Below are 26317 nucleotides of genomic sequence, written 5' to 3' on the forward strand. Positions count from 1 at the left end.
AATGATACACTTTATTAATAAACGATGTTTGTAATGATGAAGTGATTTTATCTTATCTAAAGGACAGAGAGAGAAATAAATCAAATGTAGCATGCCTCAATTTCATTTGCTAGTGTCTCTTCTGGTTTGTGAAAATATCAAAGTTCTCTGATCATTCTGAAGTTGACTAACTTATAAGTTGTGAGGAGAGCTATTCCTTACCGTTTTTGTGCAACACAAGAGGCCAAGGATGTGCAGGGTCTAGAAATACTGCCAGTTATACACTAACATAGTATTCATAACCTGTGAATAAATAATGAGGTATAAACCCTGGGAAATAAATGACAGAATTTTAAAATTTGCCAGGGATGTTTTAATAATATTGAATGCCATCTGTTCACCTGAATAGCAACTCAAAGAAGATAGTGAAGGCAGGGTCTACTTTCACTAACTGCTAAATAAATCCAGAAGTACAAACAAATCACCTAAAATTTAAAGCTACTGTCAATGCATTTGTGATAAAACTTGTGTTTTCTACAGATTTTTTTAAAAAGTCTTTCATCTTTCCAGTCTCTAAGTTTTCATGATCTGTCCTTCACTGACCATTACTATGGATATTGTAGTGCTCTGATGGATCCTATTTTCTGATTTCATGGATCTCCCCGAAAAACAGTTGGCAGAATTCCAAAGAAATTCCACATCAGTGCAAGATTTCACTAACTTAATAGCCTCTCTAATGGTGTTGGAAAGGAAAAAAATATATAAATGAGATACTCTTCCCATTGGTTTCTCTCCTCACATCTTGCTTGAGTCCTCACTTCCTACGGATTCACACAGACCTGTGAACTATATCCTCCCAAGATGTTTTTAAAGCAGTGAACAAAGGGAATAAATTCAGGAAAGATGAAAAAGGGAGGGAGGAAAGAAACCTCTGACCTGACATTACCAAATAAAAAGACACTAAGATGAAAACGAAATAGTGCCATGGATTTACATATGGGGTTTTGATGGAAACTAGGGCTGGGTTTTAAATCAAAACTCACCATCTCAAAACCACTTCTTTTCATCCTCCTGCAGGACTTGAGGTAAGTACGTATGCGTTTTCTGGCACGCTCTTGATACTCAGGGAATTGTCGCCTGCATGAGTCAATGATAGCCTGGATCTTTTCTTTGGGCTGCTTAGAGATTGGGACCATTCGGTCCAAGTTTTCATCTACAAACAGCCTGACAAACATCTGTTGGTAAGAGGGAGACAGAGGAAAAGGGTTTGGAGGGCTGCTCTCTTTCTCTTCCTAGTCTTGATTACTGATAGGAAGATACTTTTTCTGTGCGCTGAAGAAGCTATGTAATGGGAAGCCAGAAATGTTAAGCAAACAACTCTTTAAAGGACTTTTTTTTTAGGGCTGATTAAAAAAAGACAAGAAAAGAATAGTCTATAGTGTATAGAAATTGTGAGATAAACCACAATGGATTGTGAAAATAGGCAGCACTTAACTTTTGTTATTAACAATAAGTTATGATTGCTCCCTGGTTTTGCTGAACTGCATATTTACTATTCTCCTAGTTTGAACAATTGCTTGTGTTATCATGCATAATTACATACAGTGGGAAAGCAAGAGAAAATAGCTGACCACTGGAATCGCCTCCTGCAAACTAGCTGCAGTCCCCCCCTCTATCCATTGGATGAACATGCACATATACACAAAACATATCTTAGTTCTCCTCACTGATAAAGATGGCACTTTGCCAGATAGTTCTAAATAAAACACAGTAAAACTGATGTCTGTTGGTGAGAGTTTAACGTGCTTTAAAAAGGACCCTTTTGTAAATTAATGTGCCTCTAATATTGCCAAACTTACCCATAAATAACAGTACACAAGGAAACTAGTAAAGTTAAGCAAGGCAGTTAATGCTGCGGGACTTACATTAAAAGCCTTCAGTCGTTCAGCTTCTACCCCATCAGATTCATTAACCTTCTCAGCATCTTCATGTTCATCATGGTCATCCTCATCCTCATCTCCTCGGTTCAGAGACAGATCTTCAGCACCTCTGCCTATGCTCTCGTTCTTGCCAGAGTCATAGCTGGAATAGCTATGTGCAGGTGACTAATAAAGAAAAAATATTTTTAATGTACCAGATTAACAGGTTTACTGGGCTCCTCATCAAATAAATTTGTTTTTAAATTAGCACATCAGAAGGTATTTAAAGAATTCCATGATTTTTTTCTTTTATATACACAAATTACTTTCTCCAGCCCCAACACAAACCCTTATGATCACTGTAACAGAGAACTTTTCTCTATCATCTTGTCTACTTCAGTACATTAAAGCAACAGTCTGAGGAAAAGACAAGTAAATCAATCTATAAATGACTCTCTTGTGATAATTAAATTCTGGATGTTTTCACAAAGACTTGTTTTGTATTCAAGTTTCTTCCTGATTACATTAGCAAAGTTTCTTCCACATTACATTAAATTGCTTCAGTTTTATACAGAACTCCGTGGAATGAAAATGACAAATTTTAAGGCAAGGCAGAATAAAGGGAGAAGTGCCGATAGTCATTCATTGGTAGGAATCATTATCTAGAACAGTAATAAGTTATTCATAAACACAGAAATAATAATGCCTTAGTAGATCATTTTCCAAAATTCGAGCAGAACTTACATAGTCAAGCTTTTATAGTTCTCATAGAAGCATTAATAATGGTAACACATACACACCCCTGTTTTCTCCCTGAAGCCTTTCTTTACACAAAATATTCAGAATTTCCCCCTGAGCAGGGGGATAAATAACAGATGACTATTTTTTCATTAAAAAATTCTCCACTCATGGTGTCAAAAACACAGCAGCAATCAAGAGAGTCAAATACTTTAAGCTTCCCCTAATAGTATCAGATTTTGTTTGTTTTGTTATTCTTTGTGTACACTTCACACTAAGTCACAACAAGCAACACAGTACTAAAAAACTCCATCAGAACACCAAGGTACAGGACCATTTTTTTCTCTCAGCTAGACCAGTGTAGATCTGGAGTAACACCATGGAAGTTATTATTACTCTAGATGCACATCCATATAACTCATCCAAAGCATGTTAAAGTCAATTATATCTAGAAGGCTTTCCATCAAGATCTATATGATGAATCTCACTCTATCTATATCGTAAGTTTTTATACAGCTCCTGTCATAATGGTAGTCAAAGTGTTGCACAAAATTCAGGAGCACAAAGCCCAAAACAAAATGGGCCAAAATTGTCAAGCATGGGTGCTTAAAATTATGAGCTTTGATTTATTTAGGGCTCTGTGTAAGTGCCTCAGTTGAGAGGTGTTGAGAAACCACAGACAGAAATCTATAGAGAACACCTGGCACCCTGCAGGCAGGGGCAAATGAACTGTGAGAGTAAAAGCAACACTACCCAGCTGGGTTGGGAGACTGGAGGAGGAAAAGTCAGACAGAAAAATAAATATAAATATGCCCAGTCTTAGTGCATCATTTTTGCCTTTTCTCTTTTCCTTCCATTTCTTTATTCCCTCTTTACTCTCCCTTTCTTCTTCTTATTTCACTCCTTTCTCTTCCTTTCCATTTCCGCACTTTAAATTATTTTACTACTATTTCTGTCTCCTTCATTTCCCTGGACTCCCCTACCTATTTCTTTCACGCATTGATTCTCAGTGTCCACCTCCCACTTACTTCCTTTTATTCCTTTTATTTAATCCACTCTGTGATTATAGAGCCCCACAATAAAATCCTTTTAGCCACATAACATCCCATTTCTGGGACCTTCATGACTCTCTCTCAGGGTCCCTCAAGCTCTCAACTCTGGGTTTTATTGCCCCTCCCCCCAACCCACTACCCACTCTGTGTGCACCACCAGGGGCAGGAGGAAAAAAAAGTTTGCCAGTGCCTCCAGGGGTCAGCGTGGCCAAGACTGAGAGGCCTAAGAAGAGAAAGGCCTGAGGAAGCCAGCAAAGGAGAGGAGGAGCTGCTCCTTTGCTGGAGCACTGCAATCTTTTGTGTACACAGTGGGCAGGCAAGAGGCCAGATTCGAAATGTTGACCTCACTGCCTGTTCAACTGATTCCTGTAGGGATATATGTACGAAAAAATATGATTTGGAGATGCTCCCTCATAAAGGAATGTGTTGTGAGTGTGGGAATTTGGAGATGTGCCTGGAGACAACGGTTTTGGAACACTGCATGGCTGTGTGCTGCTCACCAGAGTTGCTCTCCAGTTTGTTTCATTAATACCAACTCAAGGAAATGGTTTTAAAACAGTTTCAGATTACACCTGAAGCATACAGAGTAAAATTTAGAAGACTTAAGAGGGGTGCCAGATGAGTAATGTGGCAAATGTAAACCAGATGAGAGATTTGATGGATAAGTGGGAAAGGTGTATTACAATCTTTGAAGAAATGTGTGATCTTGTTGCTCAGGAACCTTTCCTGAGTATATGTAGTGATGATGTAAAACAGTGTTTATGGGCTAAAAAGGTGAAAACTGTTGATGAACTTGCTACTCTAGCTAATGAATTTGAACAAACCCAAGCATCTATTAACAATAATTCACAGGCAGAGGGGTTTAAATCTGGTGGGAAGCATGATTCACGTTTTACCTCTGAGAAGAAGGAAGGTGGATGGAAGGCTGGACACTTACCTCACCAAGTTCGTTCCTTTAGTCCTCATCCCAAATCTCCTGTAAATACAGAAGAGCCCAGAAGGTGCTACCACTGTAAATCTACAGAGGACATGAGGAATAAATGTCCTGTGCTGGGTAGTACTAGCAAACATGCAGCAAGCAACTCATGGGAATGCTGCTACCCAGAGCACAGAGCCACCTCAGGCAATTGCCACTTATCATACAGGGTTTGTAAATATAGTCTCTTCCCAGCCAGGCAGGAAGCACATAAAGGCTGTCAAAATTAATCGCAAGAAACTCCTAGGGTGGAGGGGTACAGGTGCAGAAATTTATGGAGAAACATTGTTGAGGAAAAAGACATACTTCCAGAACAGATGGCAGAGCTTTTGTTAGTAGGAGGTCACAAAATCCTTGCGCCTTTGGCTAAAGTGCACACAAAACTGAGGATTTGGAAGCTGAATTGACTGTGGCAGCAGTACCTCATAACCCATCACAATTGTTACTTGGAAATTATTTTTTCAATGTGGCTTGGGCTGTTAAAGGATCTGTCTGGGAATCCTACTGAAGACTTGAGAGTCAGTGAAAATGCTAATGACCCACCTGAAAAAGGGGAGGAGGAAGCCATTTCACAGGCAGATAAGATCCACCAAGCAGCTAAGAAAAAGCTGCTGAAAGACCACAGCCCTCTAGAAGAAGGGGATGAGGAAAGTCCCAATGCTTGGCGTGAGAATTACAAGGAAACCCTAGGAGGGGGTCTGTGTGGATTTTTTGCATGGGCATAGCACTGGCCTGGAAGGGGTTGGCCTGTAACATGCTAGATCTTCTTACATCCTTACCTCTCCAAAACCCCAACGACATACATGCACTGAGAACCTTTATTAAAGGGGATACTGGACAAAACACTAAAGGGAAAGAAAGACCAGTATTTGAACACATATTATGGTTCAGGAAGAGGTTGAAAAACACCATGGGTACTGACCAATCCGGACTGTCTAAACAGAAGGCATGGTATGATGAACATACTTGGAAACGCCTCCTTGTCATTAATTTATTAGTACTGTTAAGTCTCATAATATACAATTTGTTGGTTATGACAAAGAATTTGGTACTGATGGTAAATCCTTTAAAAATGTGTAACATGCATAATTTTTGGAAAAAGCTTCTAAACATGGTAGGAGTGGTATCAAGGAAGTCCTATACGGATACTGCTTCTCAGCTAATATCCATAAACAAGCTTAGAGATTGGCACAGTAGAGAAAGCATAACAAACCTGGTCTGCTGTGTGGAAGTGGAAACTCTAAAAGACATTGATATCTGCCTTATGTTAACAATGTTATACACAAAAATGTTTTCAGGCAAGCTGGGAAAAGAAACGTAGAACTTTGCAAAAACACCTGTGGATGACACTACAGTGTTTGGTAACATTTGGGAATTGTATAATCAAACCCTAAAGAGGACATTAGGCACACTGCCTTCACATTAGCTAGTGACTAACCCTCTGGCAGTAATCTAAAGGGGGAAGTGTGACACTTCACCCCATATTCTTCACAGTAATATTATTATGATGTGATTATGACATAATCAGAATGCATTTTATGAAAGATAAATCATGTGAGGTGTCATTGGAAAGGTTATGATTTACTGAATATGATTTACTGAATATCCTATTTGTATGAATGTATCATTTTTTGTATCTGAAGTTAGGAATATTGACTATGTATCTGTATTATAAATACTTTTACACATGGGGAACGCTCACTAGGTAAAGGACACTCAGTCTAGATGGCTCTCTGGAAAGGGCCAATTCAGGTTAATGAGCCACTAGGAGAAAATAATAGGCCTTAGAAGAAGCTTATCTCCCACTGGGGGTGGGGGTGGGGAGTAGCTTTCTGAGGACGCTACAAACAGTCTCTGAGTTATGGCTGCTGTGACCCTACAAGGACACGTGATCAGGTCACCTGGTGCTGGACTCCATCTTGGGATACCAGTGTTCTTCCACTGACTGGTGTGGGTATCAAGCTTTGAGACAAAGGGTTCCCATTATATGCAAAAGATATTTAAGGCAGGGGAGTGACATCATCTTGGTTCTTCACTGACATGCCACCCAGAAAGTCTCCTCGAAACACCTGAAGAACAAAGACTGAATTGGGGGCAGTGCTGGACCCAGGCTAAAGGGATCTTTAGCCTGTGAATGGAACACCCTGGGGATTCTAAGCTGTGAATCAGTGCAGCTTGCCCCTTAAGAATCTGCAGCCTGCTGGTATCCTCACTTAGGGTGAGGATCTGCTATTCATATCCAATCTCTTTAGTATATTAAGCTTAGTTTGCATGTTTTGTTTATTTGCTAGGTAATTTGCTTTGATCTGTTTGCTATCACTTAAAATCTATCTTTTGTAGTTAATAAACTTGTTTTTGCTTTTTCTAAAAACCAATGTGTGCGTGAGTCATAACTTGGAGCAGAAAGCTATTGTATATCTCTCTCTACATTGAGGGAGAGGGTGAATTTCATGAACTTACATTGTACAGTTCCCTGTGCAGCGCAAGGTGGTATAATTCTGGGTTTACACTCCGGATGGGGGTGTGTGCTTAAGTAAATGGCAAGTTCTTTAGCTGGAGCTGTCCTATGCAGAGCTGATCACAGTGTCTGCATGTAACTGCAGCTGGGTGTGTCCCTATCTGTATGTGTGCTGGTAAAAGCACAGGCTGAAGCCAGGGAGAGGGCTTGGCAGGCTGGTCACAACAGTGCAATGTAAAGGGAGCCCAGGCTAGTGGGCCGGGGGGGTCAGTGGTACCCCAGTTCCAGGTGGCACCCCAGGGGGAACCTGTCACAGTGGGATCTCATAACTGGGTGGCAGCTGATTTAGGACTTTAAAGATCATCACTAAGGTTAATAGTTTGTCAAGACCAAATATTAGGAAAATCGTGTTTTTGCCGTGAAATGAAAAGCAAAGGTCAGTTTTAGCTGAAAGCTCTCTGAAGAGTCATAGCACATTTTATTCACCGCTTTTTCTCTTTTAAGGACTCAGGTCTGCCATGCTTACTTGGATTGATTATTACCTTATTATGTCAGACAGCCCATTGGATCACCATTACATACATAAAACATTTTTTACTTTTCTTAGTTACATTGTTTTCAGTTTTAAACACCTCTCACCATAAAGAATAGAAACATCTTGCAGAAGCAATATTTGTTAGTAGGCTTAGGATGAGAGCACTGCATTGGTTACATATGGGTCACATTTGCAAGATTATCTTCACAACCATAAGGGCTACATACTTAATTTTTCTAAAAACAAAACAAACAAATAAAAGCTAATTCAGCCCAGTAGGGAGCTACTTGGTAGCCACGACTTTTGTTTAAAAACTGCAAAAATCGATCAAAGAATCAGTAACAAACCATGAGAGCCTGACAAACAACCAGCCTTAATCATAATCAACAACCTGGATTGCACCCAGAAAGAGTGCAGAAACCTGAGCATAGGTATTATCAAGTATTCACAGCTGCTCACTCATAGGGAACGGAATTCATTACCAGCTGCAGCTTCTAGTTCTAAGGCAAGAGTTGAAATTATTGTGGATCTAATGTATATGTAATGTATTGTGTATCTAAGTTGTGTGCAACTAGTGCAGAGTATATCCCTGAGATGTTGTACATATTGTGCATCCAAGCCATTTGCTTAGCAAACTGAAATTTGATTAACTAAAGTAACAATCTATGCAGTTATCTCTCAGCAGATGAGCCCGTTGAGATAACAATTTATCACAAGACTGTTCACTCCACGTTCTGTGTTTAACCAAACAATATTCATATAAAAATGTTTCATAATTTTCTGAAATCACTCCCCTATTCTTATGTTTTTTCTTCTTCCCTTATTCCAGTCTACTTCCCTCCTTAGGTCACTCTCTTTTTCTCCTTCTATATTCTCTTCCCGCTCCTGACTCCACATTTCAATCTCCTTTATCCCTCCCCCACTAGATGCATTTAAATTGGTAATCACAGGAATTGTGCTCATAAACTAGGCATGCATTTGCATACACATTTTCCACATGCACTTGTGCATGTACACTTTTAAAAGTTGCATCATACTGTACAGAAAGCAATTAAAATATCTATATTTAGATCTGATTACATTTTGATGAAAAATTGTCAACATTCAATGAAGAACACAGGAAAAGAATGTTGATAAAATTCTTGCTTTTTTTTCTTTCATTTTGTAACCAATTCAGATGATCATGATAGGTCTTTGGGGGGATGGCTGAGAGTTTGAGTTTTGGGTAGAGTTGCAAGGAATATATTTTGTTCATTTACAAAAAAATCAAGTCCATACTGTACAGTAGAATACTTAAAACATCTATAGGGGTATTTTTAGGAGAGTTGAGGACACAGGTTTTATAGGGGCAGGAATGGAATATATTCTTCTCATTGGCTGGTATGTTATTTTTTTACATTCCAGTTCCAATATTGCATGTTTTGCGTATGTGGATTGTGAGTTTAATTGTTGCCAGGCAGCACAGAGCTTTTGCTCGGGAGTCTTTTTGTACTTTAAAGCTAAATAATTAAATAATACATTAAATACCTTCAAGATGGATGTGCTCCTCTTTGGCATTAGGAACATCTCCATTCACAGCTCTATCTCCTCTATCGTTTTCTCCTAAACTCATTGCTTCCATTTGCCTGCACTGTCTACAATTTTAGCTTCATCATTTTACTTTGAACTTTCCATTTTCTCTTTCAGTTCTTACATTGTCAGGGATCGCTGCTATCAAACGCCAGTCCATCCGGCTCTTAGCCAGTAAGTTCCAACCTGCCACCCAGTGACTTGCTAACAGTTGCCAGAACTAGAAGCTCAACTGACAGAGGATTCCAATCCTGAGATCTGATTCCTGGAACTCTGAGAGTTCTGAATGGTTCCCTGCTTCTATTTAAACCAGGCACAGGAACAGGAAGTTGTCCTCACAACTGGGTTTCCTCTGTGTAGGACTGCTTTCTTTAGGCTACCTGCTCCTACTGCCTGACTCTGGTTTCCTGATACATGACTCTAGATCTGCCCTTGGGCATTTCTCAAACTCTAATCTCCTGGAATCCGACTTGACCTGGCTCCAGACTCCTGCTCTGACCACTAGAGAAGTCTGCCCATGTTCTGATCATGACATACATATACAAATCTCCCTATTTCCACCTCCATGATGTTGCCTGCCTAAGTCTCCTCCCTGATTCCTCTTAAGCTGAAATCCTTCATGACTTCATCTCCTTCAGCTTTGACTGTTGTAACTCCTGTTTACATGGCCTCTCCAAGATCTTCAGACTACAGCATGTACAGAACCTTGCTGTCCATCTTCTCGCTATACAAAGAAGCATGACATCTCATCTTCAAATAACTCCAATGGCTCTCCATTCATTTCAGGATCCAATTCACAAATTATCCTCCCTGTTTTTAAACCTGTCATACAGTTGCTCAGATTATCTCAGGACTTTGTGTCTCACTAATGGCCCATCCTAATCCCTCCTCTAGATCAACACTGACAGGGGGGCTGGAACTAGGGGTGCTGGGGATTTGGTAGCACCCCCTGGCTTGAAGTGGGTTCCATCATATACAGGGTTAACAGTTTTGTTCAATGGCTTTCAGCACTCCCACTATACAAATTGTTCCAGAACCCCTGAACACTGGCCTCTTAGGCTCCTCCATACACTCTCAGTGCCGGTTCAACAGCCTTCTTCTCCATAGCTCCTGCCATTTGGAGCATTCAGGAGAATGTAACTTGCTGTAGAAGAGCCAAAAATCACAAACATAGCACTGTGTTATGTAGATTGTATTATACAGGTATTATCTGATATGGAAAATATATTTTGATACTGCTTATATGAAAAATGCTAAATTAAACCATGTTGGATTATATTTTACTATGTTGTAATATAAAAGGAACTTTTATACCCTTCATTAGCAAGAGGATCATGTCCAGGAAGAGAACTGCTCAGCTATCTACAATAGTAATTAGTAGATAAAGGATATATTTTTCTGAACTATCCCAGCATTTGCAGTAGTCACTCAGGGAATAATGAGTTGTTCTGTACCAAAGACCACCCATTCACCATCTCTTAGTAAGCTACTTATCCAGACTACAGGGTATCTGTTTGTCTGTGATGTTCTCTATGTTTATTAATAGTAAATAAATAAACTCTCAGTTACCCAGTGTAGTTGTAGCCGTATTGGTCCCAGGATACTACAGAGACAAGGTGGGTGAGGTAATATCTTTTATTGGTTCAATAAAAGATATCAATCACCTTGTCTCTCAGTTATCTGGGCACTTCCAATCCATCCGGTTTCATCTGGACAGATAGAAGTATTGATAATTGAAAGATAAACGATAATTGAAAGACCCTGTGAAAGTAAACTTTTCTTCTGGTATACTTCTCCTCTCAGGTAAAAGATACTGTCTGCTCCATCTATCCCCATTGATATTGACCCACATTATTGAGGCATATCACTTTGCCCTGATAGAAATAATCTCAGAAATTAGCCTAGATGTGGTGTGAAGAGACAGAGGCAACAGAAAATCCCTGTTCAGGTAGAAGGTGAAAAGTCTGCTTAGAAATAATAATTTAACCAACTTCTTTCTAATTCTAGATTCCTCCCCAACCAGTCTCCACTTATCGGTCTTGTCACATGCAGGAAGGCCTGCTTACATACTCACCAATTCATCACCATTTCCGTCATTCTGAAAGGGTAGGACTCTTTGACTGATGATCAGCAAAAGCAAGAGGGAGTATCCCTTTCCCACAAGATGTGAGTGAATATCAGAGCAGAGCAGGCTTAATGCAGGGAGCTTGAATACTTCCTAAAGTTTGCTCTTTGCTTTATTGATCTATAGAGCTCCTGTCATTGATGCAGGATGCTAGGCATTTATAAACTACCTGTCACTGATTCCATTGCAAAACCAGTGTTGCTGCCTACAGAAATTTTAGCAAAAATATTGTCATTTGCGGTACCAAAAGAGCCAAAGGCAAAAAACAGAAAGTAATCCAACATCTTGCATTGTGCTCTCAAGTTCAGTAGAATTTGGTAGGCTCTGGCCGACCCCTCAAAAGGAGTGAATTTCAGAGGCAGGGACTCTCAACTGAGAAAGTTCTATTCTCTGATTCCAGAAACCTTTATCGCAGGAACTGACAGAAAATGCTAGATTATCTTACTGGCCCCAACAAAATATAACATTTGAGGCAGTCCTCCTGATAACAGGCTCTGAATTAAGGCTTTAAATATTTATCACCAATATCTTTGATTTCACCCAGAATCAAACCAGAAGATTTGAGTGAAGATGTAAGCTCACAATGGCTGGACCTACTCAGAAAGGAGGCAGCTGCACTCTGCACCAGTGGGCAGGCTTCAAAGGGAGTGCTCAGAAGACTATATTTGAAATGTCTAGCTTCAGGCTGACAAAGGCCTGATTGTACAGCTGATCAATATTTTTCTGGCAAAACTGGTTTTTGATGAAAAATTGGGGTTTTAGGTACACTTTTTTTGTTTTGCTAAGAGTATCTGCTTTTTATAGAAAATTTCATCAGAAAACTGAAAATTTTCTAGTTTCTGTCCAAACACCAACATTTTCATTTCTCAGCTGAAAATTTTTATTTTTCAATAAAAAGTCAAAAATTTCCATGGGGGGAAAAAAAACCCATTTTCTGACCAGTTCTACCTGGATGACCAATGCAAGTTCCTCATTATGGAGGGCTAGCAGAAGCCTTTGGCCAGCTGAAGATGATAAAACATACTTCTTAACCTCTGCTGGGACTTCATAATCCAGGCTGTAAACTATTGAGTAAAAAGCCTCAAGAGAAGATGCAAAACCCAGCTTTGGATATTCATCCCAGTGCTTCCTTCTGCCAATAAGCAACCCTTCTGTCTCATTAGGACTGAGGAAGACAGTTTGCTTTCCATAGAATCATAGGACTGGAAGGGACCTCGAGAGGTAATCTAGTCCAGTCCCCTGCACCCATGGCAGGACCAGTATTATCTAGACCATTCCTGACAAGTGTTTGCCTAACCTGCTCTTAAAAACCTCCCTAGGCAATTTATTCCAGTGCTTAATCACCCTGACAGGAAATTTTTCCTAATGCCCAATCTAAACCCCCCTTGCTGCAATTTAAAACTATTTTTTCTTGCCTTTTCTCAGAGGTTAAGAAGAAAGAACAATTTTTCTCTCTCCTCCTTGTAAAAACCTTTTATATACTTGAAAACTGTTATCAGGTCCCCTTTCAGTCTTCTCTGGACTTTCTCCAATTTGTCCACATCTTTCCTGAAACATGGCGCACAGAACTGGACACAATACTCCAGTTGAGGCCTAATCAGCGTGGAGTAGAGCAGAACTCTACTCTACTCTATCCAGAACTCTACCCTTATCACACTCAGGAGAATAATTAGGCTGGAAACAAGGGACACAGAACTAAGCATCATGAGGACTAGGCAGTCCCTAGTCTCTTGCTCTGTCTTTCTAGTCTCTTGTGGCCAATGCACAGGAAGAGTGATAAGACATAACCCAGAAGGACCCAGGCTTTTGGGAAGTACATGAATTGACTAGCACTACACTCTTCAACCTCTCTGATAAGGAGGAGAAGAGCTACTATCCACCCTGCAAGATCCCACATCCAGGTCAAAAATATTATATCCTACGGTCAAGGATATTTGAAGCTGCTGATTTTTAAAAAAAACTCTCGGTATGGACACCTTACCCTTGCTCACTGCTAGAAGGAGCTTCTAAGCCATGGCGGTCAATACAGTCTCTGTTTAGTTTGAAGCCATTTATGTTTGTCAGGGGGTGGGAGATGGGGTACAGTAGGAAAGTAACTTTTTAAAAGATACCTTCGTTGCCTTGATCTTACCTTTTAGTTTGCCCAGTAATGGTAAACAACTGCATACAGGGCAAAGAAGCGCTGCCATGAATAGAAAGGAGCAGTCCTGTTTGGTGAGACAGGAATAGTTTGGCATTTTCTTTCTGCTGGGTAGGACAGCTCTGCTCCATTCTCAGTCTTGAGTGCACTGCTTGTCGTATGTAGTAGTGGGGACAATAGTGCCTCAATACTATGGATTACAAACCACTCTTAATTCACTATTATAAATCTCACTGAGTATTTATGTATGTGGAAAACTTATAATAAAAGATATCACTTCTCTTTGTTCTCCTTTCCCCCTCCATTTTTATTCTGTGATCTTTGTGCCAGATGTGTGTAAGTATTTTCCCCATCCTATTTTTATAGAACTTTTAAGCCTCTTCTCTGCTTTGATCTCATTCACACCTTTTGTCTTTGCTCTCTCAGGGTATGGCTACACTTGAAATTTCAAAGCGCTGCCGCAGTGGGAGTGTGGTCGGAGCGCCAGCGCTGGGGGAGAGCTCTCCCAGCGCTGCACGTAAACCACATCCCTTACGAGTGTAGCTTGCAGCGCTGGGAGCCGCGCTCCCAGTGCTGCGGCACTGATTACACTGGCGCTTTACAGCGCTGTATCTTGCAGCGCTCAGAGGGGTGTTTTTTCACACCCCTGAGCGCGAAAGTTGCAGCGCTGTAAAGTGCTAGTGTAGCCAAGGCCTCAGTTTTCACCTGTAGTTTTTCTTCTTCTTACCACCCACATTGTTTCCCTCATTTCTTTGTTTTCTCTCTGCTCCCATCCCCCTTATTTACTGTGTGACACACAGAGATTTAATTAACTAATTTTCTCCTGAAATTCCAAACAGGGAACATCAGGCTTAGTAGAATTTTTTCTCCTATAGGCCTGAACCATGAATCTAGTTTGGGAAATCATGTTCTTATTTGTGAGAACCATCCATTGAGGTCATCATCCATTAGTTAGTCCTGGTTTAGGAACTACAAGTATTGGAGAAGTAAACATTCTAATTCCTATTCTCTTGCCTCTCCTTTTCCACCATTCTTTTCTATGCCAAATCCCTTGCCCACAGTAACTGCTCTGAAACATGTAGTCTCTTCATGTCTGTAGTGTAATGCTGCTGATGAGCAGACTTGTTACCAGGTAAATACCTCGGGCTCTGAAGGTGAGATTTTGGCTTTAGCCACTCACTTTTGTTCTATGTTTCATAGATTCATAGATTCATAGACTCTAGGACTGGAAGAGACCTCGAGAGGTCATCGAGTCCAGTCCCCTGCCCTCACGGCAGGACCAAATATTGTCTAGACCATCCCTGATAGACATTTATCTAACCTACTCTTAAATATCTCCAGAGATGGAGATTCCACAGCTTCCCTAGGCAATTTATTCCAGTGTTTAACTACCCTGACAGTTAGGAACTTTTTCCTAATGTCCAACCTAAATCTCCCTTGCTGCAGTTTAAGCCCATTGCTTCTTGTTCTATCATTAGCGGCTAAGGTGAACAAGATTTCTCCCTCCTCCTGATGACACCCTTTTAGATACCTGAAAACTGCTATCATGTCCCCTCTCAGTCTTCTCTTTTCTAAACTAAATAAACCCAATTCTTTCAGCCTTCCTTCATAGGTCATGTTCTCAAGACCTTTAATCATTCTTGTTGCTCTTCTCTAGACCCTCTCCAATTTCTCCACATCTTTCTTGAAATGCAGTGCCGAGAACTGGACACAATACTCCAGTTGAGGCCTAACCAGCGCAGAGTAGAGCGGAAGAATGACTTCTCGTGTCTTGTTTACAACACACCTGTTAATGCATCCCAGAATCACGTTTGCTTTTTTTGCAATAGTATCACACTATTGACTCATATTTAGCTTGTGGTCCACTATGACCCCTAGATCTCTTTCTGCCATACTCCTTCCTAGACAGTCTCTTCCCATTCTGTATGTGTGAAACTGATTGTTCCTTCCTAAGTGGAGCAGTTTGCATTTGTCTTTATTGAACTTCATCCGGTTTACCTCAGACCATTTCTCCAATTTGTCCAGATCATTTTGAATTTTGACCCTGTCCTCCAAAGCAGTTGCAATCCCTCCCAGTTTGGTATAGTCTGCAAACTTAATAAGCGTACTTTCAATGCCAACATCTAAGTCGTTGATGAAGATATTGAACAGAGCCGGTCTCAAAACAGACCCCTGCGGAACCCCACTTGTTATACCTTTCCAGCAGGATTGGGAACCATTAATAACTACTCTCTGAGTACGGTTATCCAGCCAGTTATGCACCCACCTTATAGTAGCCCCATCTAAATTGTATTTGCCTAGTTTATCGATAAGGATATCATGCGAGACCATATCAAATGCGTTACTAAAGTCTAGGTATACTACATCCACCACTTCTCCCTTATCCACAAGACTCGTTATCCTATCAAAGAAAGCGATCAGATTGGTTTGACACGATTTGTTCTTTACAAATCCATGCTGGCTATTCCCTATCACCTTACCACCGTCCAAGTGTTTGCAGATGATTTCTTTAATTACTTGCTCCATTATCTTCCCTGGCACAGAAGTTAAACTAACTGGTCTGTAGTTTCCTGGGTTGTTTTTATTTCCCTTTTTATAGATGGGCACTATATTTGCCCTTTTCCAGTCTTCTGGAATCTCTCTCGTCTCCCATGACTTTCCAAAGATAATAGCTAGAGGCTTGAATACCTCCTCTATTAACTCCTTGAGTATTCTAGGATGCATTTCATCAGGCCCTGGTGACTTGCAGGCATCTAACTTTTCTAAGTGATTTTTAACTTGCTCTTTTTTTATTTTATCTTCTAGACCTACCCCCTTCCCATAAGTATTCACTTTGTTAGACATTCCTTCAGACTTCTCAGTGAAGACCAAAACAAAGAAGTCATTAAGCATCTCTGCCATTTCCAAGTTTCCTGTTACTGTTTCTCCCTCCTCACTGAGCAGTGGGCCTACCCTGTCCTTGGTCTTCCTCTTGCTTCTAATGTATTGATAAAAAGTCTTCTTGTTTCCCTTTATTCCCATAGCTAGTTTGAGCTCATTTTGTGCCTTTGCCTTTCTAATCTTGCCCCTGCATTCCTGTGTTGTTTGCCTATATTCATCCTTTGTAATCTGACCTAGTTTCCATTTTTTATATGACTCCTTTTTATTTCGTAGGTCATGCAAAATCTCATGGTTAAGCCAAGGTGGTCTTTTGCCACATTTTCTATCTTTCCTACCCATTGGAACAGCTTGCTTTTGGGCCCTTAATAGTGCCCCTTTGAAAAACTGCCAACTCTCCTCAGTTGTTTTTCCCCTCAGTCTTGATTCCCATGGGACCTTATCTATCAGCTCTCTGAGCTTACCAAAATCCGCCTTCCTGAAAACCATTGTCTCTATTTTGCTGTACTCCCTTCTACCCTTCCTTAGAATTGCAAACTCTATGATTTCATGATCACTTTCACCCAAGCTTCCTTCTACTTTCAAATTCTGAACGAGTTCCTCCCTAATTGTTAAAATCAAGTCTAGAACAGCTTCCCCCCTAGTAGCTTTTTCAACCTTCTGAAATAAAAAGTTGTCTGCAATGCAGTCCAGGAACTTATTGGATAGTCTGTGCCCCGCGGTGTTATTTTCCCAACATATATCTGGATAGTTGAAGTCCCTCATCACCACCAAATCTTGGGCTTTGGATGATTTTGTTAGTTGTTTAAAAAAAGCCTCATCTACCTCTTCCACCTGGTTAGGTGGCCTGTAGTAGACTCCTAGCACGATATCACCCTTGTTTTTTACCCCTTTTGTCCTAACCCAGAGACTCTCAACACTTCCGTCTCCTATGTCCATCTCCACCTCAGTCCAAGTGTGTACATTTTTAATATATAAGTCAACATCTCCTCCCTTTTTCCCCTGTCTATTCTTCCTGAGCAAACTATACTCATCCACACCAACATTCTAATCATGTGTATTATCCCACCAAGTTTCAGTGATGCCAACAATGTCATAGTTGTATTTATTTATTAGCGCTTCCAGTTCTTCCTGCTTATTACCCATACGTCTCACATTTGTGTATAGGCATCTAAGATACTGGTTTGATCTTGCCTCCCAGTTTTGCCCTGACCCTCCTTTCTCTCTGCCATTATAGCCCATGCTCCCTCTTATTTCCGACCCATCTCCCAGGTCTTCATGTTCCCCACTTACCTGTGGGCTTTGCTCACCTGTCCCCATCGAACCTAGTTTAAAGCCCTCTTCACTAGATTAGCCAGTCTGTGTGCAAATAGGGTCTTTCCCCTCCTCGAAAGGTGAACGCCATCTCTGCCTAGCAGTCCTTCCTCAAATAGCATCCCGTGGTTGAGGAAGACAAAGCCCTCCTGGCAACACCATCTTCGCAGCCAGGCATTCACCTCCGTGCTGCATCTGTCTCTGCCCAGGCCCCTACCTTTGACAGGAAGAATCAAAGAGAATACCACCTGCGCTCCAAACCCCTTCACCCCCAGAGCCCTGTACTCCCAGAGCCCTGTAGTCACTCCCAGAGCCCTGTAGTCACTCTTGATCCACTCAGCGTCACACCTTACAGTATCATTTGTGCCCACATGTATGAGTAGCATGGGGTAGTAGTCTGAAGGCCGGATAATCCTTGACAACGCCTCTGTAATATTTCGGATACAGGCCCCCGGCAGGCAGCATACCTCCCGAGATGAAATGTCAGGGCGACAGATGGGCGCCTCCGTCCCCCTCAGCAGAGAGTCTCCGACCACCACTACCCTACGTTTCCTATTTTCAGTGGTGGCAGCAGACCTCCCAGCCTTAGGGGTATGAGGCTGCTCCTCCTTTACTGTAGGGGATGATTCCTTCTCTCCTGTATCAAGAAGAGCATAACAGTTACCTATTACCACGGCGGGAGGGTTCGCAGCAGGGATGGAGCACTGCCCGCTGCCAGAAGTAACCAGCTGCCAGTGTCCACCCTAAGCCATCTCCTCCTCCACCAGTGGTGTGTCAGCAGTCCTGTGAACTGGGACAGCTACCTCAGCTGTCTCCACATGGACACGGTCCAGGAATTGCTCGTGGATACGGATGCTCCTCAACCTAGCCACCTCCTCCTGTAGCTCTCCCATCTGCTGCCTGAGAGATTCCACCTTTCACATTGGATGCCTCCCCTAGCCTGGATATCAGTAAGTGGAAATTGCAAGTTACAGTCTTTGCAAAACCACACCAGAATCTGGGTGCTCTGTCTGGCTTCAGGCACAGGTGGAGGAGACAGAAGCAGTGCTGCCACAGGTATTGCGGGTCTTCCTAACCATCGTAAGCCTCCCTCTGTCAAACTCCCTCTCAAACTCCCCTGTCTGCAGCTCCCTGTCTGCTCTGCTCTGCTTTAAAGAGAAAGGTTTTGGATGTAGTTTGATTTATAGGTTTTCAAGGGACTATGTTGGTGGCTCTTGCAGCCTCTGTGTATCCTAAGAAGGCTGTATTCGAAGTCCCTTCAAGCAATGAGGCTGCAGATAGGTAAGAAGGAAACTTCAGAGACAGATGTGTGGTAACTGTAGACCAGCACTGCAGATTGCATGTGCACTGTTCCTGGGCATCAAGAAACGCAACAGTGTGGGAGTGGATCACCTGTTTTTGCTAGGTACAGGGAGTAACAAAACAGTAAGGATGATCCTGTCCTTTCAAATCCTGTCCTTCACAAGCTGTCCTGTCTTGCACATGGTCTCCTATTTCAGTCTGGAGAACTCAGCTGCTTCCTGCTCAAAAGACTGCTTTAGACCATACAGTTGGATGGATGTTGAATGTATTCAGTGCAGTTACCTGCTGGTTGTTGCAGCTCAAAGACCTGGTCAGTTCCCTCTTGTGGGGGATACATTTGATAGACAGCCAGGATAAAGCCCGTGAAGGTCTTGTTCCGCACCACAACCAGGGAGCACAATATTCAAAGTAAGCAGGAGCTGAGCTGTTATACTTTCTTACCCAAAAGGGAAGAATATCAGCATTTCTGAAGTTATTTTTTATTCTTTACTTATTCATATGAGTAAGAGGCACATGGTGCAGAGCACCAAGGTATGAAATATGAGGAGCTTTCAAATTTTGGCAAGACGGAAAAGAACAAGTTATCTACAATTCTGAGAAGACCTTTTCAGGTGTGCTCATTCCTAACTTATCATAAAAGCAGCAAAGAATCCTGTGGCACCTTATAGACTAACAGACGTTTTGGAGCATGAGCTTTCATGGGTGAATACCCACTTCCTCAGATGCATGTAGTGGAAATTTCCAGGGGCAGGTATATATATGCTAGCAAGCAAGCTAGAGATAATGAGGTCAGTTCAATCAGGGAGGATGAGGCCCTGTTCTAGCAGTTGAGGTGTGAAAACCAAGAGAGGAGAAACTGGTTCTGTAGTTGGCAAGCCATTCACAGTCTTTGTTCAATCCTGAGCTGATGGTGTCAAATTTGCAGATGAACTGAAGCTCAGCAGTTTCTCTGGTCCTGAAGTTTTTTTGCTGCAGGATGGCCACCTTAAGGTCTGCTATAGTGTGCCCAGGGAGGTTGAAGTGCTCTCCTACAGGTTTTTGTATATTGCCATTCCTAATGTCTGATTTGTGTCCATTTATCCTTTTCCGTAGAGACTGTCCAGTTTGGCCGATGTACATAGCAGAGGGGCATTGCTGGCATATGATGGCGTATATTACATTGGTGGATGTGTAGGTGAATGAACCGGTGATGGTGTGGCTGATCTGGTTAGGTCCTGTGATGGTGTCGCTGGTGTAGATATGTGGGCAGAGTTGGCATCGAGGTTTGTTGCATGGATTGGTTCCTGAATTAGAGTTATTATGGTGCGGTGTGCAGTTACTGGTGAGAATATGTTTCAGGTTGGCAGGTTGTCTGTGGGCAAGGACTGGACTGCCACCCAAGGCCTGTGAAAGTGTGGGATCATTGTCCAGGATGGGTTGTAGATCCTTGATGATGCGTTGGAGGGGTTTTAGCTGGAGGCTGTATGTGATGGCCAATGGAGTCCTGTTGGTTTCTTTCTTGGGTTTGTCTTGCAGTAGGAGGCTTCTGGGTACACGTCTGGCTCTGTTGATCTGTTTTCTTATTTCCTCGTGCGGGTATTGTAGTTTTGAGAATGCTTGGTGGAGATTTTGTAGGTGTTGATCTCTGTCTGAGGGGTTAGAGCAGATGCGGTTGTATCAGTGCTTGGCTGTAGACAATGGATCGTGTGATGTGTCCGGGATGGAAGCTGGAGGCATGAAGGTAGGCATAGCGGTCGGAAGGTTTTCGACATAGGGTGGTGTTAATGTGACCATCATTTATTTGCACTGTGGTGTCTAGAAAGTGGACCTCCCGTGTAGATTGGTCCAGGCTGAGGTTGCTGGTGGGGTGGAAGCTGTTGAAATCATGGTGGAATTTTTCCAGAGTCTTCTTCCCATGGGTCCAGATGATGAAGATGTCATCAATGTAGCGTAGGTAGGGAAGGGGTGTGAGTGGACAAGAGCTGAGGAAGCGTTGTTCCAGGTCGGCCAGAAAGATATTGGCATATTGTGAGGCCATGTGGGTGCCCATAGCAGTGCCACTGATCTGGAGATATACATTGTCATCAAATTTGAAATAGTTGTGTGTAAGTATAAAGGCACAGAGCTCAGCAGCCAGTTGTGCTGTGGCATCATCAGGGATAGTGTTCCTGACAGCTTGTATTCCATCTGTGTGTGGGATGTTTGTGTAGAGAGCCTCTACATCCATGGTGGCTAGGATGGTGTTTTCTGGGAGGTGACCAATGCATTGTAGTTTCCTCAGGAAATCAGTGGTGTCACGGAGATAGCTGGGAGTGCTGGTGGCAGAGGGTCTGAGTAGAGAGTCCATATATCCAGACAGTCCTTCAGTGAGAGTGCCAATGCCCGAGATGATGGGGCGTCCAGGATTTCCGGGTTTGTGGATCTTGGGTAGTAGATAGAATAACCCTGGTCGGGGCTCTAGGGGTATGTTGATTTCTTCTGGTGTTAGTGTAGGGAGTGTCCTGAGTAGATGCTGTAGTTTCTTAGTGTATTCCTCAGTGGGATCTGAGGGAAGTGGCCTGTAGAATTTGGTATTGGAGAGTTGTCTGGCAGCCTCCTTTTGGTAGTCAGACCTGTTCATGATGACAACGGCACCTCCTTTATCAGCCTCTTTGATGATAATGTCAGGGTGGTTTCTGAGGCTGTGGATGGCATTGCGTTCTGCACGACTTAGGTTGTGAGGCAAGTGATGTTGTTGTTCCACAATTTCTGCCTGTGCACGCCGGCAGAAGCATTCAATGTATAGGTCCAGACTGTCATTTCGACCCTCAGGAGGAGTCCATGTGGAGTTCTTCTTCTTGTGCTGTTGGTGGGAGGGCACCTGTGTATCAGTGCACAGTTCAGTTTTGTCCTGGAAGTATTCTTTGAGTCGGAGACGGCGAAAGTAGGCTTCCAGATCGCCACAGAACTGTATCATGTTGGTGGGGGTGGCAGGGCAGAAAGAGAGTCCCCGAGATAGGACAGACTTTTCTTCTGGGCTGAGTGTGTAGTTGGATAGATTGATGATATTTGCTGGGTGGGTTAGGGGTACCACAGTTGTGGCCCCATGTGGCAGGTAGAAGTTTAGACAGCTTACAGTCCTTTTTCCTTTGTAGAGAGGTGAAGTGAGTAATGTAGATCTCCTGTCTTATTTTAGTGAAGTCCGTTTGTATAGAAGTTTGGTTATTAGTGAGAGTCTCCAGGTTGGAGAGCTCTTTTTTGATGTTTTCCTGTTTGCTGTATAGGATGCTGATCAGGTGGTTCCTCAGTTTTTTTGATAGAGTATGGCATAATCTCTCACTGTGGTCTGTGTAGTATGTAGAAAGCAGTGGATTTTTTACCTTTAGTCCATTTGGTATGATGTCCATCCATTTGCATTTGAAAAGGAAGATGATATCTGTCTGTATTTGTGCAAGTTTCTTCACGAGGTTGATGGATTTCCACTCCATACGGCTAAATGCAGTGCCTTGCATGGTGTCAAGTATCAGAGGGGTAGCCGTGTTAGTCTGGATCTGTAAAAGCAACAAAGAATCCTGTGGCACCTTATAGACTAACAGACGTTTTGGAGCTGATGGAGTGCACCATTCAGAGTCTTTGTTCAATCCTGAGCTGATGGTGTCAAACTCTGCCCACATATCTACACCAGCGACACCATCATAGGACCTAACCAGATCAGCCACACCATCACCGGTTCATTCACCTGCACATCCACCAATGTAATATACGCCATCATATGCCAGCAATGCCCCTCTGCTATGTACATCGGCCAAACTGGACAGTCTCTACGGAAAAGGATAAATGGACACAAATCAGACATTAGGAATGGCAATATACAAAAACCTGTAGGAGAGCACTTCAACCTCCCTGGCCACACTATAGCAGACCTTAAGGTAGCCATCCTGCAGCAAAAAAACTTCAGGACCAGACTTCAAAGAGAAACTGCTGAGCTTCAGTTCATCTGCAAATTTGACACCATCAGCTCAGGATTGAACAAAGACTGTGAATGGCTTGCCAACTACAGAACCAGTTTCTCCTCTCTTGGTTTTCACACCTCAACTGCTAGAACAGGGCCTCATCCTCCCTGATTGAACTGACCTCGTTATCTCTAGCTTGCTTGCTAGCATATATATACCTGCCCCTGGAAATTTCTACTACATGCATCTGAGGAAGTGGGTATTCACCCACGAAAGCTCATGCTCCAAAACATCTGTTAGTCTATAAGGTGCCACAGGATTCTTTGCTGCTTTTACAGATCCAGACTAACACGGCTACCCCTCTGATACTTAACTTATCATAGACTCCGCACTGTCCTGTTCCCCCTCCCACTTCGTGCTACCAAACAACATTAGAAGAGCTTCCCCCCTTTCTCCTTCCCACTTTGAGCACTGTGGGAGTACAAAAGTACAGCAGGGTAGGGTGGCGATTAAAAAGTATTTGGTGGAAGCAGCGGAGGGGAGAACTCCAACTCACCTGTTTCCATCCTTGGAGACAAATTTAGGCTTTCCCTTCTCCCATTTGTGTTGCTCAGTCATGAGAGTCATATGCCAGAACAGGGTGAGAGGAGACAGTCCTATCACTCCTGCTTTTCTGCTCACGAGAGTCTGACAGATCATTTACATCTTGAGAAGTATAGGTTGGAGAAGAAAAGACAGCAATGGTAACATATTGAGACACAGACTCATTCAAAAAGAAAGCCAACTGGTTAATGACATGCACATTATCCCTAATTATCTGTTCAGAACTGAACAGTCATTTTACACATTGGTGCTAATCATCAGAAGATGTGCTGGCAATCTACCTATTTCCAGAAAAGCTGTACTATAGCCCTGCCAGCAACCAACCATGTTTAAACGTGGTTGTGCCTCGAGTGTGAGAAGAGCCATAGGAGTTATCCATTTACCAGATTTATTTTTCCCTCTACATCTCCACTCTTAAAGTGAAATCTGTCTAACACATTACTCATTGTGCATCGCATGCTATAGTCCTGATGCTGATAGAAACTCTCACTGAAGTCCATCATTTTGCCTTTATCAGGACCAGCCTCTGAATTTTTTTTAAATATACAAATATGGCGTGGTAGGGATTTTGATATAAAAGTGATTCAGATCTTTTGGATGGGCATTATCAAGAGATGTCATCATGATTTTATATACAACCTCTTAACCTTAGTGCTGTTGTATCCCTCCACTTCCTCTTGGTATCCTGGCAGCAGAGCACATGTATGAGCTTTCCTGACATCTGCCACTTTGGAAGGTAAGTTGTGTGAATTTCTTGCCTGGCACAGTGGCAGAGATCACCTCAGAATTTGACCTTCGACAGCATTTCTCTCTGTGCTTTCTCCTAGCTATCTAAGCTTTGTAGTCTGAGAATATTTTTGCCACAGTGTATCCTCAATTAGAACAAATTGCACAATTATTGAGAAGCACAGAAGTTTTCATGCTCATCTAGAATTCATATTATATAGAAGCCATTATGGAATCAGTTTACTTTGCAATATTGCTTAGGACAAAGGACATAATAACAAAGCTATTTTCGTTACTGTTATTAGAGATGTGATGTCTGGGGACCAGATTCTGCATTAAACACCAGCCTTTTTGTGCTGCTTAGTCAGTGCAAACAGGTGGAATCTGGCTGCAACTGGCCAGTGGAGAAATTCTTTCATGGAGGGGGAACTTCTTTTTGCCCTAAACCCATATGTGGACCAGTCACCCCCATCTCACTAATTGTAGGGAACAGTGGGAAGGATGACATGTCAGGAGTGGGGTGGGGACAAGTGATGTAAGTAAGAACAGCACCTGGGCTTCTCTATTTAATGCCAGGACTGGGTTAGTGCAGAATTAGGGACCTGCATGCAGCTCTCTGAAGACATCTCCACATTCTGTGTCAAGCAGAGCTCAGATGTTGAGAACTGAGCCCTAGATCTGAATCTGAACTTTCTTAAAGTGTGAGGGAAAGGGTTTTGATCCAGGGCTCAAATTCAGTCTATAATGGAAACGGGGTTAACTGAAAAGTTCAGATCTAGATCCAGAAAAGAATCTGAACTTGCACAAACTTTTGAGGTTGTTTGTGTCCAGGCCTGCCTAGTTACTATCCTATACTGCAATTTTGCATTATCTGGTCATTATGCGAAGGCCCCTTCAACTTTCACTTCAATGCATGCATTTTTTAAAAAACAGAGATGAGAGTAAAGGAGATGGGAGAATGGCACAAATGCTTCTTGTCTGGGAAAGACACACCCATTTTATGCCCAGAGGAGGGTTCTTAATGCACACCCACATCTTCATTTACAGGAGTAATGTGTCTAGCTTACTGTGTTGTTGGTCCACAAGTTAAGACGCCTCTGTGTAGGAGTTGATATAAAATGCAAGAGCGCCAACATGATTTGCAGTAAAATACACACAATAAAGCCTTGATACCGTACTTTACTGGCTCCTTAATTTATTGTACCAATAGTGTGCAAACTAAGTGTCAGATCATAACCTGAGTTCTGAGACTCAAAATGGCTGCATATTTTAAAAAAGTGTTCCTGTGCTTTGCTGATTTCCTGAGATCCCCTGCAGTGCAGCTGAGATTAGAATGCACCTCAAATACTTGTCAAGTTAGAATCTAGACATTAGGAGTCATGGCTCCCTAACTGTCAAAGTCCTCAACTAGACTGTGAGTTAACAGACAATAAGTAATTTGAAGGGGATCTGACAAGATTACAGTCTATTTTTCGTGATTGGGAAATTACAAAAAAGGTTTCTGAAAATACAAGCAATATTATTTACAACCTTAATCAGCTAAATCAAACATCTCAGAATATGCTCCCCAGGTAGCAGGTGTCTCATTGTTGCACTAGTGCAAACTTCATTTATGTAGTCAGTCAAACTTTTGCCAAACTAGAATTTCTAAAACAGTCATGTTTACTGGTCTGTAAAGTAACAGTAACAATAATACTCTTTCTAGTATGTTACATGTTCTCAACCTGTTAATCTATCCTAACTTCCAAAGAATATTAGGAGTTAAAATTAAAGACTCTGATCCTGCAACTTTTTATATGCAGTCAGATCCCTTCAAAGGGGAACACAGGAGGACACTTCATGGACACAGGGAACTATCTGCACTCAATACAATGCAGCATGGGGCCCTCAGGTTTAAAGAATGGTTTTGTTTTCCATAGTTATTTCTATGATATTGACAGTACCTGCATATTAGCATAAAAATAGAAAAGTTTGTTTTCTCTGGCAAATATGAACTTTAACTGTTGTTCAGAAGGTTTCCAGTATCACTTTTTTTATGAATAATCCATTCAGCAAAATATCAAGAATCAAATGGGTTATTCATCAAAAAAAAA

General features: G+C 42.0%; 1 protein-coding gene across 4 annotated transcripts in view; it reads right to left on the minus strand.

Moving 5' to 3' along the window:
- The window catches only part of NOL4 (nucleolar protein 4), a 273762-nt gene that overhangs the window by 62594 nt on the left and 184851 nt on the right, over positions 1-26317 (minus strand). For 3 of the 4 annotated variants that reach the window (XM_030553009.1, XM_030553011.1, XM_030553012.1), the window contains 2 exons: positions 1905-2084; positions 1023-1214 (listed from right to left, as the gene is read on the minus strand). In XM_030553009.1, coding sequence (XP_030408869.1) covers positions 1023-1214; positions 1905-2084 — 372 coding nt within the window. The remainder of the gene's footprint in view (positions 1-1022; positions 1215-1904; positions 2085-26317) is intronic. The other variant, XM_030553010.1, reaches the window with a different exon arrangement.

The sequence above is a fragment of the Gopherus evgoodei genome, chromosome 2 (genome assembly GCF_007399415.2).
Source record: "Gopherus evgoodei ecotype Sinaloan lineage chromosome 2, rGopEvg1_v1.p, whole genome shotgun sequence".
Taxonomy (NCBI): domain Eukaryota; kingdom Metazoa; phylum Chordata; order Testudines; family Testudinidae; genus Gopherus; species Gopherus evgoodei.